Below are 12542 nucleotides of genomic sequence, written 5' to 3'. Positions count from 1 at the left end.
CTGGGTTCTTGCTGAAAGCAGGCATAAAGAAAATGTGCCATAAGATACGATCAACCTTAAGTGCAGGTTTAATATTTTATTTCATCTTCTAGTTGTTGGTTAGATTGTTGTACTGTCTTTGTGAAAATTCACCATGCTGCACACTTAATGAAGCCTGCACATTTTGTATGCATATTATGCTCTGAGAAGTTTACCTGAAGTTATACAATATTAAAGATATTTTGTCCTCTGCTGGGGCTCTAAATGCATCCCACCTTCACAATCCAGAGAGACTCAGAGTGCCCCTTGAACCAGAAGATCCTCCAGTACATGGAGAGATTCCAAACAGCCTTTATGTCCTGTGGTTAAGATGATTCACCACTAGGAATATTTTCTTTCTTTTTACCATGCTTGCTACTGCTGCTGCTAAGTCGCTCCAGTCATGTCCAACTCTGTGAGACCCCATAGATGGCAGCCCACCAGGCTCCCCCATTCCTGGGATTCTCCAAGCAAGAACACTGGAGTGGGTTGCCATTTCCTTCCCCAATGCATGAAAGTGAAAAGTGAAAGTGAAGTCACTCAGTCGTGTCCGACTCTTCGAGACCCCATGGACTGCAGCCCACCAGGCTCCTCCATCCATGGGAGTTTCCATACAAGAGTACTGGAGTGGGGTGCCATTACCATGCTTGGTCATTTTTATTTTAAAAAAAATTTTATTGGAGTATAGTTGATTTATAATGTTGCACTGGTTTCTGCTGTACAACAAAGTGAATCAGTTATACATATACATACATCCACAGCTTTTTAAGATTCTTTTCCATTTAATCCATTACAGAGTATTGACAAGAGTTCCTTGTGTTCTACAGTAGGTTATTAGTTATCTATTTTTGTATGTATATGTATTACTGTATGTATATGTTCATCCCAATCTCCTAGCTTGTCCTTCCACCCCTTCCACCTCTAGTAACCACGAATTAGTTTTCCACATCTGTGACTCTATTTCTATTTTGTAAATAATTTCATTTGTACCATTTTTTTAGGATCTGCATATAAGCAATATCATATCATATTTGTCTTTCTCTGACTGATTTACTTCACTCAGTATGACAATCTCTAGGTCTATACACATTGCTGCCAATGGCATTATTTCATTGTTTTTAATAGCTGAGTAATATTCAATTGTATATATGTACCACCTCTTCTTTACCCATTCCTCTGCTGATGGACATTTAAGTTGCTTCCATGTCTTGGCTATTGTGAATAAGCACTAGGGATATCATCATCAAGAGTCTGGGAGATGGAAGCTGGTGGCTGTTGATCACAGTTCTACCTTGAGCTGTATCGGATCCCATATCCAAAGTATATGACAAATCCTAGTAGAGAAATGAGATGATGAGAAGGGAAAGTAGGCACTCTCCTCACTTACTAATGCCCAGTAGACCTCCTGTTATGGCTTCTGACAAAGTTTGGGGCAGACATAGCAGGAAGAGGGTTGGGTTCAGTCACTCAATAGTAGTTTTTATCCCAGAAAACCACTTACCAATGGCATTAGCGATGCCAAATTGGGTCCAGGTCCAAGTGTTTATCTTTGTCATCAAGTAGACATTCATAAAGATGCTCACCAGTGGGAGGACAGGCATAGCAGGGACCTGTGGGCAAAGTCAGTCCACACCTGAACCCACCCTGGATGTCTGAAACATGACCCATACCCAACATGGGTGAGAAGACTCCAGTCTGATTCCAGCTGTGTGTTCATTGACTACTCAGATTGAGTACCTAAAACACTTAGCATGGATCAACAAAAGATCCATTTGTTTTAGAAATTCCCCTTCTTCTCTGGTCCAGAAAAGAATGTTTAGACCTCAAAGCATGCAGACTTCATTCACTCAAGGTAGACACTTTGGGCACATAAGGTCACCTTACCCTGAACAGAAGAGGACTGGGGTCCTGGGGCTGCCTCCAGATGATGACCATGACCCCAGTGATGAGCAGCAGCAGCAGCACAGCCACTGTTGTGAGCACGGGGTCTCCAGAGAACACCTGGCTGGGCCACTGGGCCAGGATCAGGCTCAGGATGATTATCAGGAGAACTGCAGGGGTTAAGGTGGAGGAGAACAGTTTCAACTCCAGAAGCCAAATAGATCAAGAGGTTGGATCATATCCCTCCCAAAACTGCCCACCTCAGGAAAAGCCATCATGTCTTCAAGATTCCTCAACTGATAAAATAGATGTTCCCAACCTATCTTGTCAATTTCAAAATACCACCAAAGTGAGATCCAACTGCTCACCAAGCAGGAAGGCACATCCATAGACAATCTGGCCAGATTTCCGGGTGGAGATGGTGCTGGGAGGGAACCACAGACTCTTTAGAATGTTTGAGGTTCCTGCTTCAGGTTCAGAGTCCAAAGGATTTCCTTCAAGTGTAGGCTCCATCTCAGTTTCTTCCTCTGTTTTCTCATTCTTGACAAAATTTTGACTTGGCTGGTACCTTAATTAAAGGTACAAAGGCAATATTAATAGCAGCTCCTACTCATGGAACATCATGCAGTCTAATTAAAATCTTTCTGGACTTCAGCCCAGCAGGACAATTATGAGGCAGGATGAAGGTAGAAGACAATTACCTCCTCATCAATCCCCATGAGTCTAAAACCCTCAGCCAACATATGGTGAATTCTCACCTGAGGATGAGGACAGAAAACGTCCCGAGGGTATAAACAAGCAGGACCTCAAATAACATGAGTTCAACGATATCACGGAGGTCAAAGAGTAATGCCATGACCCCTAGAATGAGGGCACGAACAAGGTGGGGAGGGAGTGAAAACCAGTATAAACATCCAAGGTAAGAAATTTGACTGAAGAAGGAGTGGGCTTTGTTTACTTACCTGCAAGAAGTCCAGAAGCTGCTATGGCCAAGACAGGGATGCCTGTACTGGAGCGGATCTGGGCAAGATGCCGGAAAAGGAGCCTGTCATCCGCCATTTCACAGACCAACTGAGACATGAAAAACATGGCGCCCAGGAGGCTGGAAGGCAAAATGGGAACATGTGTGGGGATGTAGAGAATCAGGACAGAGTGAGGCCTCTCTTCCCTGTCTACATGTCATAATGCATCTTGCTCTCTTGTCTCTCAATGCCAAGGGACAGGATACCTAAGAATCTGACAGTGGTCAGGGGGAAAACCATGGCACTGACCTGTATAGAAGAGCACACAGGAAGACAACAGCCATGACATATCTGGCCGGGTCCCACCCAACGTGGAGAAAAGCCTGTGGGAAAGGGCTGTAATGATGAATCTGGTAGTAGGGCACCATGAGGGTGAGCGCTGCTAAGAAACCAAAATACATCAAAAAGCAGATGAAGACGGAGATCACTATGCTCAAAGGGATGGAACGCTGAGGATTTCGGGCTTCTTTGCCTGCAGGATGGAAGGAAATACTGGATCAGAAAAACATACTGGAATGAAATCAGAAAATCCTCTTTCCTTTTGCACCTCCAAAATCTGGGTTCACCTTCTACCAACTCCTATGCCCAGGGGCAACCCAAACTGTGCCCACACCACTGATGGGACACTCCATGACCATGTTACCTTTAGTGAGAATGGCTTCAAAACCAAAATATGCGTAGAAACACAGAGCTGCTCCTTGAAGAATCCCATCAAGGCCAAAGGGCACAAACCCTCCAGAACCCAGAGGCCCCAAGCTATGGTGAGAGAAGGAATGAGGAAGAAGGGGGGTGAGGTGAGTTCAGCCACCTCTACTGGATCCTCCCTCAAGACCACAAGTCCTGGGTTCCAGGATGCCCATTATCTGGATCCACCCAGCCCAGCTCTCTTTAGTCCCCATCATGTTCCCAGCTCTACCCACAGCCCTCACTTCCACCCAAGTGCATTTCTATGGCCAAGAGTACCCTCCAGTCCTATAGATGTCACTGGATTCAGATGCATTTCCATAGTCCTCTTCTGTGAGCTGCCAGTTGTGCAGGTCTCCCTTAATGAAGCCAGAGATGATCATGAAGATTGGAACAAAAACATTCATGCTTGTGAACACTTTGATAACCAGGGATGGCATACGAGCTCCTGGAACCAGTACTCCTGTGGTAAAGATGGAATATGAAGCATCAAGAAAAATCAAATGCATAGACACAGAAAGCAGACTAGTAGTTGCCAAGGGACTGGGGGGCAGAGGGTACCAAGGATGCTACTCAATGCCCAACAATGATTTTTCAAAACCTACAATGCACAGGACAGCGCTCCCCCCTGCACCCCTCACCGCCCCCCCCCCCCCCACCAAGAATGATCCAGCCTGAATTGTCAATGGTGCCAAGGATAGAAGCAGTGTATGTCATCCTCTCCTGCCACCTTTGTTTCTAGTCCTAACCCCCCACATTCTGCCACCCAAGCCTTTCCCTCCCCAGCTCCTGCTCCACAGCCCACTCTTCTCATCCTGTCTCTGTCCCCTTCTTACCAATCATCACCAGCACCAGGGCCAGAGCGACAAAGTCTGGGAACGTGGCCAGGAAAGAGGGCATATACGGAGAGAAAGTCCCCTCTAAAGCCTGAGAGATGTGGTTCCCAATCAGGCTGTCAAAACTGTAGCTCCAGACCTTAGCCACACAGGCAGTGGCTGCATGGAGGAAGAAGAAGGAATATTCATTAACAAACTTAAGTACTCCTCTACCTAGTACTGTGGGATATCTTAAAAAAAAAAAAAAGAACCAAGTACTGAATCTCAAAGCATATCTCTTCTTGGGATGAGAAGAGCAGGCCCAGATAATTCACAAAATAGGTCAACTACTCAATATGCTGCTGCTGCTGCTGCTAAGTCGCTTCAGTCGTGTCTGACTCTGCGCAACCCCATAGACGGCAGCCGACCAGGCTCCCCCATCCTTGGGATTCTCCAGGCAAGAATACTGGAGTGGGTTGCCATTTCGTTCTCCAATGCAGGAAAGTGAAAAGTGAAAGTGAAGTCGCTCAGTCGTGTCCGACTGTTAGCAACCCAATGGACTACAGCCTACAGGCTCCTCTGTCCAAGGGATTTTCTAGGCAAGAATACTGGAGTCGGGTGCCATTGCCTTCTCCAAAGCATGAAAGTGAAAAGAGAAAGTGAAGTCGCTCGGTCATGTCCAACTCTTCGTGACCCCATGGACTGCAGCCTACCAGGCTCCTCCATCCATGGGATTTTCCAGGCAAGAGTACTGGAGTGGAGGAGGAAGTAAATATTATGCGAGGAAAGAACACAAGGAAATAGGAACAGAGGGACTGTGAGATGAGGGTTGAAAATTCAAACATAGGGGTAAAGGAAAATCCTACAAAGACAACTGACCAAAGATATCAATCTGTTGAGGGGATGAGCCTGGGGGATATGCCTCCCTCTTATCCAGGGAACTCCCTACATTTCCCTGTCCTCTGGGTTCTTGGTCCATCATTTAAGGCAAACAGGACAGAGCTGAGTAGAATGACATTGAGGGGTTTTCTTGCCATTATTACGCACTTCACCTCTGCAGGTTCAATAACTAAGTTCTCATGAAAGAGCGAAGACCCCAATCCTGTCTCCCAGTTTCCAGATCTTAAGCCCACATTTTCCCACTCCCCATCCTCTTACCAACAAATAAGGACAGAATGCGGTTCCAGCCAGTGATGAAGGCATACAGTTGTCCCATGGTGACGTAGCTGTAGAGATACACAGAACCAGAACGTGCTACCCTGGCCCATAACTCTGCATAGCAGAGCCCACACATCACACAAGACAGGGCAGCCACCAAGAGGGAGATGATGATAGCTGGTCCAGCTATGTATTTGGCCACTGCACCAGCCACGATGTATATGCCAGCTCCCAGGCTTCCGCCCACACCCAAGATGACCAGGTCTAGAATGTTCAAATAAGTTGTGGGACTCTCAGGCTCCTCTACGGGGTCCAACAGCCGCCTTTGCACCAACTTCTGACCAAATCGGTGAACATACTGATACAGCAGCCTCAACATAGTTGAGGAGGCTCAGACCTGGTGAGAAAGAAAGACACAAAGTCATCTAGAATGTCCATCCCTCCCTTGGCCCTGGGAGTCCAATTCCATGAAGCAATGGAGTGATGAGGGGCAGGTGATAAAAGGACACATGGGGCAAGTTCTGCGTCTCTGAGTTTTGGTTTCTTCAAACATAAATAGGATTTTTTACATGTTTCAGTTATTGGAAAGTTTGCTTGAAGAGAAGTGAGGGGGAGCAAAATCCATTTCCCCAAAATGTGCCACTTTGGCTCATGGATTTTGGGCTAAAGGCAATTTGGACACAGAAGACTCAGGAGGAGCTCCTTGCCTCTCCCTTAACTGATTGAAATATTAATAATTCAGATGGGGGAGGTCTATGCTAGGAAGAGAGCTATCACCAGATAAGTTTTCATCTCAGAAAGACTTGTCTGCACATTTGTTCACCAAGCATTTGCTCGTCCCATCTTCCTTGCATTGTCTTCCTTCCCCTCAGAGCCCCAGATCCCTACCCTCTTCTCCTTAGCTCAGAGTAGCCTCTATGAGCCAGAACTGTCTAACTGTCTTGAGCCTCAGGGTTTTCATGGGGCTCCCAAACATAACAAACTAAATCTGTTAATCTGTCTCATGTCAATATAATTATTAGACCAGCCAAAGAATCTAAAAAGTAGAATGGTGGTTTTCCGGGGGCTGTGATGAAGGAGGAACTGGGAGTTATCATTAAATACAGACACAGTTTCAGTCTTACAAGATGAAAAGAGTTCTGGAGATTGGTTGCAGAGCAATGTAAATATACCTAATTTTAATGAACTATACACTTAAAGTACTCTTGCCTGGAAAATCCCACAGGCGGAGGAGCCTGGTAGGCTGCAGTTCATGGGGTCGCTAAGAGTCGGACATGACTGAGCGACTTCACTTCCACTTTTCACTTTCATGCATTGGAGAAGGAAATGGCAACCCACTCCAGTGTTTTTGCCTGGAGAATCCCAAGGATGGGGGAGCCTGGTGGGCTGCTGTCTATGGGGTCGCACAGAGTCAGACATGACTGAAGTGACTCAGCATAGCATAGCATACACTTAAAGATGGTTAAGATGGTCAGTTCTGTTATGTGTATTTTGCCAGTATTTCTAAAATTGCTCCCATTGATAAATAATAGAGCTGACTTCACCGTTGCTGGATATAGAAAATTCAAAAGCGATTCAATATAAATCACCAAACAGGCTTCCCTCATGAATACCGAAATCCACAGATGCTCAAATTCCTTATAGTTGCCCCCTGACCTACAGATGAGGAACCCACAGATATGGAGGGCAGACAGTGTAGTGAAGACTGAAATCAGTGGTCCACATGTCACATCCACTATATAAGAGTAACTATTGGTTGTGTGTGTTAGTTGCTCAGTCGAGTATGATTCTCTGCAACCCCATGTACTGTAGCCCTCCAAGCTCCGGTATCCATGGAATTCTCCAGGCAAGAATACTGGAGTGAGTTGCCATTCCCTTCTCCAGGGTATCTTCCCAAACCGGGGATCAAACCCAGGGCTCCCACATTGCAGGCAGTTTCTTTACCATCTGAGCTATCAGGGAAGTCCAATTATTGGTTGTACATGAGTCAAAAATAGTCCTGTATCGTCAGGACATTGATCCAATCACCCCTCTCCCGCACACACCTCTTCTCACACACACTCATATATTCCAGCTCCTGTTTTCATCTAGAAAATGGGTATCTCCACCCTCAAGTTGGAGCCGGGCTGACCCCCCGCACTCTGGGATTGCAGAGGTCTCTTTGGGAGGACGTGAACTCAGCGCCCAGTCTCCTACAGGAGAGGGTGACCCGAGACTTACTGGATCCTTGGAGCAGAGCCTGGAGTACTGGGTCAGTCAAGGAGGCTGAGGGTAAGCTGTGCGGGGCTGGAGCTGAGATATCTCCAAGGACCAAAGCAGGGAGTCCTGAGCACAGAAGACAGTCCTCACCCCTGGGTTGTTGGGGTGGAGATGGGGCTGGGCCGGCGGGGAGCATCTGCAGTGTTGCTATCAGCCCTGACTCTTCTGTGGTTACCCTCCGGGAATGGTTCCAAGATGATTTCTGTTGCAGTATAATATTCATAAAATAAAATTTACTATTTTAACCATCTTTAAGTGTCCAGTTCAATTGTGTTAAGTACATTAACATTTTGTCCAACCAAATTCCAGGACTTTTTCTCATCTGGCAAAACTTAAACTCTGCACCCATTCATCAACAATTCCCCCTTTCTCCTTTCCCAGTTCCTGGCAATCACCCTTCTGCTCTCTGTCTCTGTGAAACTGACCACTTCAGGGGAATCATAGAATATTTACTTAAGTGGAATCATAGAATATTTGTTAGTGTTTCCTCTCAGGCTTATATCACTTAGTAAAATGTCCACAAGGTTCCTCCATGTTGTAGCACGTGTTAGAATTCCCTTCCTTTGTAATGATAAATAATACTCTATTATTGGTGCATATCACATTTGACTTACCCTTTCTTGGTCAATGGGCATTCGGTATGCTTTCATGCTTTAGTTACTGTGAATAATGCTGCAGTGAACAGGCGCTCACAACTATCTCTTCCAGAGTGTGCTTTAAATTCTTTTGGATATATTCTCAGAAGTAGAATTGCTGGATCATAGGGTTCTAAGATTTTTATATATATATGATGGAGAAAATGTTCACATATTGAGGAACGTGGAAGTAATTTTGGCTCATCCATGGTTCAGCCTGAACTGTGTGTGAGCTAAGATAGCTTGTCCAACCCTCGCAGCTCATCTGCTTTAACCACTGAGGTAAACAGCGTCTGTTTTGAAGATAAGGATGACTAACTCCCTTCTCATGGCCTCCATGTTAACACTCCCTGAAAGATAAGGCTCCCTTCCCAGACACCAGGGACCTGTTGCCTCGCTGTCTCTGCACTGTCTATCTCTTTTGAAACCCTGAAGGAATACACCCTGTCATGTTGATGTGTGAGCTTTGTTTGGATGAGCTGTAAGACTGTGCTGGAAACCATGCTTCAATGGAGCAGCTTCCCAGAGCTATAGGGACACTGTCTCCCTTGCTATAGTCCTCAGTTTGGCTCAGATAAAACTCTTTTCTATTCCTATTACAGATAGTTTATTTCTGTGGACACTTGAACTCATTTGATCATCAAGGACCCTGAGCAGTGTGGGCTATGAGACTCAGGACCCCACTTAACCCTGCTCCCCCCCAGTCCTCTTCTGCGACTCTCCCCACAGTCTGCACGTGACCTGACACACTCCAGTGTGGGAGACCCCAAGCCTAGCTGTGCCTGAATCAAGAGAAGGGGAGTTTAAAATCTCTGATGTTAATTCTAGCAACAAAAGCATTTATTTTCATCACTTCTGCTACAGCAACAAAAGCAGCTAACAAGCATCATGCTTGTGTCCAGCCTTGCACAAAGGGAAGGAAGAGGATGAAGTGGAATGTGACTTAGTCCTCTTCAAGCAGCTCTGTTTGCTGGGAGAGATGAGTACAGAGGCAGAAGAGAAAGAGGAGGTAAGAGGTAAGGATGACTACTTCACTACGCTAGGCGCAACCATGTCCCCAGCAAATGTATCCTGAATTACATGACACATGGACATTTAATAAATGAAGCTTATTCATTGTCTTTTGGAATTTCAAATTTACCTTGCCCCCCTGCATTTTACTTGGATACCCTAAACTGGTTGCCACAGTAGATCAATGATAAGGGGAGCAAAATTTTACTCTGGCTCAGGACCTCCCTGGCAGTCCTGTGGTTAAAACTGTATGCTTCCACTGCAGGAGGCATGGGTTAAATATATATATATAAATTTTAACTCTATACAGATGTCCTAAACCAATCAGATGCAATTTTCTTTTTTATTTATTTTTTAACAGTAGAATCTTCTTTTTAAAATTTTATGTATTTATTTATTTTTGAGGGCAGTGGGGTCTCGTTGCTGCACATGGGCTTTCTCTAGTTGCGACAAGCAAGGGCTAAGTCCTGTCCATCACTTTGCACCCCCGTGGACTGTAGGCCACCAGGGCTTCTGTCCATGGGATTTCCAGACAAGAATACTGGAATGAGTTGCCATTTCCTCCTCCAGGGGATCTTCCCAACTCAGGGATGGAGCCCAGGTCTTCTGCATTGGCAGGCAGGTTCTTTACCACTGAGTCACCAGGAAAGCCCTTTCGGGAGGGGGGTTGTGACTATAGGGACACAAGGTGCTGTTCCTACTCTGCGTCTCGATCTGGGGGCTGGTTGCAACTGTATGCTCTATTTGAGAAAACGCAGCAATGCAAAAAAAAAAACAAACAAAAAAACGGTAATGAGACATGCACTTCTGAAACAGTATATGACATTACCATTCATAAACATAAGCAAACAGGTAAATAAACAGCTGTGAAATGCAAAACCCCAGTCCTCTATATTATTTTTTCTGATTCCAATCTATATGAACTCACTCAGTAGACAATAAAAGCCCTTCAAGTAACAGGTCTCACCCCTCAACGGATTAACAAAGTAATCAGTAAATAACAGGTTTGGGGACGTCCCTAGTGGTCCAGTGGCTAAGACCCCTGCCCCCAGTGCAGGGGGTCTGGGTTCAATCCCCAGATAGGGAATTAGACTTCACAGGCCTGCAGCAACAGACACGGCAGTCAAATAACTAAGTAAGTAACAGGGTTTGTGGGAGGCAAGAGGAAAAAGTTTCTTATAGTTGTATTTATTTATTTGGCTGTCGTGGATCTCTGCTCCTGCAAGCAGGCTTTCTCTAGTTGTGGAGAGCAGGTGCTACTCTTTTTTGCGTGTCCAGGCTTTTCAGTGTGGTGGCTTCTTTTATTGCCAAGCATGGGCTCTAGGGTACTCAGGTTCAGTAGTTGTGGGACAAGGGCTTAGCTGCTCCCAGGCATGTGGGTTCTTCTCGGACCAGGGATGGAACCTGCCTCTCCTGCACTGGCAGGTGGATGCTTATTCACTGGGTCACCAGGGAAGTCCTGGGAAATTCTGATGAAATATTTCTTCCACTACCAACAGATAATAGCGAGCATCCCGGAGGGTGTTTATGACCAGCCGATCCCTGTTGTAAGTTTTCCTTCATTTCCTCTTCACGACTCCCCCGTGGGGTGGGTACTCTTCCCATCCCTGCGTTACTGAGGAGACCCCAAAGAGGCTAAGCCCTAGAGAGCCAGAACCAAACCAGGAGCGCGGGCCACACACGGAACCAGCAGGGCGGACCCCCCGGGCGGGGCCGGGGTGGGGGCGGTTCGTGCTCCTGGGGGTCCCTAGCTCCTCCCTTTCACGGTGCTCCTTATCACTTAGGCGCTGACCCTCCCGGAAAACCTGCTCATCATCACCTCGACTCTGGCTGACCGCCGCCGGGCCATCCGCCAGGGACTCCTTCCTGCGGCCCTCCTCGCTGCTGGAGGTGGGCTTCCCCTCGGCCGTGACCCCGCAGCTGCCGGCCCACCTCCTCACGGGACGCGGGACTGTCCCCCGAGCCGGATGCTTCGCCCAGACGGGGCTCGACTTCACCCTGGGCCCCGCGGAGCCCCTGCTGCGGCGGGGATGTCCGCGGACCGCTGCCTGGCCGCGCCGCCCGGGTGGTACCCAGCGCCCCGTGCGCATGCGCGTCTGCCCGGTCCTCGGACCCAGCGGCTGGGCGGGCGGCCTCCGCTTCCTCACTAGGCCCCTCACCTGGAAGTCCTCTCCCCGTCTGTGGCCCCAGCATCCTGGACCACTCCCTCGGCAGCAGCCCGCCCTTGCCGGAGCGGGCGTGCGCAGCCACCCGGCCCCTGCCGCTGGCGTCCTTCCTGGTGGCCGTGCGCGCCCTGGCAGGCCCCGCGGCAGGGCCCGGCCTGTCCTACAGCTCTGCATCATTGGCACAGGCCTGCACCTGCCTTCCTCGAGGGGCCGCCTTCTCCACCCACTCGTCCCAAGTCCTGGTGGTCTCCCTCACCTCCGCGAGCTGCTCAGCCTCCCCGCCCTCACCCCTTCTCTGTGTACCTGAGCCCCAGGCAGACCATGCGGCTTGAGCTATAACAAGGAGGGACTTCCTGCCGCGCGATCAGGTCGACCCTGGCGAACCCCGTCATCTGCTGCCTGAGGAATGAGCTGGTCCAGAAAGTTAGCAGGAATTTGCTGATCAAGGAGGCTGAGGTTTTCTCCCAAGAAACTCAGAGCCTAAGGCTTCCAGAGGGGCTGCTCAATATTTAATCCATTTCTTTTTTTTTTTCAGTGAAGGCCTTGGAGAAAAAGTTTGCTCATGGGAAAGCTGACGGTGGTTATTTCTGCATTCTAGTAGAATAGAAGATGAAATGGATTGCTCCTCTGCTCAGAAAGCACAGTTATTTGGCAGTAACCATGGAGACTGGACATGAGTTTGAGTAAGCTGCAGGAGTTGGTGATGGACAGGGAAGCCTGGCATGCTGCAGTTCGTGGGGTCTCAAAGATTTGGCCACGACTGAGCCACTGAACTGAACTGATGGAGACTGCTACTCATTCTGCTTATCCAGTCTCCAGGTTAGTAACAGAACTCTTTGAATTTTATCCGGACACATAATGTCCAGTTAGGGACAACATTTCCCATCCTTCCTG

General features: G+C 47.6%; 1 protein-coding gene across 1 annotated transcript; it reads right to left on the bottom strand.

Annotated features, from left to right (window-relative positions):
* Positions 1–1261: 1261 nt before the first annotated feature.
* LOC128063098 (cationic amino acid transporter 3-like) lies at positions 1262–5957 on the bottom strand. Its single transcript, XM_052655678.1, is given in 12 exon segments — positions 1262–1287; positions 1290–1352; positions 1520–1628; positions 1903–2069; positions 2268–2467; positions 2658–2760; positions 2862–3001; positions 3171–3393; positions 3565–3677; positions 3885–4068; positions 4442–4600; positions 5579–5957. Coding segments are annotated over 12 exon segments (1866 nt in total).
* Positions 5958–12542: the final 6585 nt, after the last annotated feature.

The sequence above is a fragment of the Budorcas taxicolor genome, chromosome 18, assembly GCF_023091745.1.
Source record: "Budorcas taxicolor isolate Tak-1 chromosome 18, Takin1.1, whole genome shotgun sequence".
NCBI classification, from domain to species: domain Eukaryota; kingdom Metazoa; phylum Chordata; class Mammalia; order Artiodactyla; family Bovidae; genus Budorcas; species Budorcas taxicolor.
The sequence above is the reverse complement of the archived record's forward strand: the minus strand, read 5'-3'. Positions and strand labels throughout refer to the sequence as shown.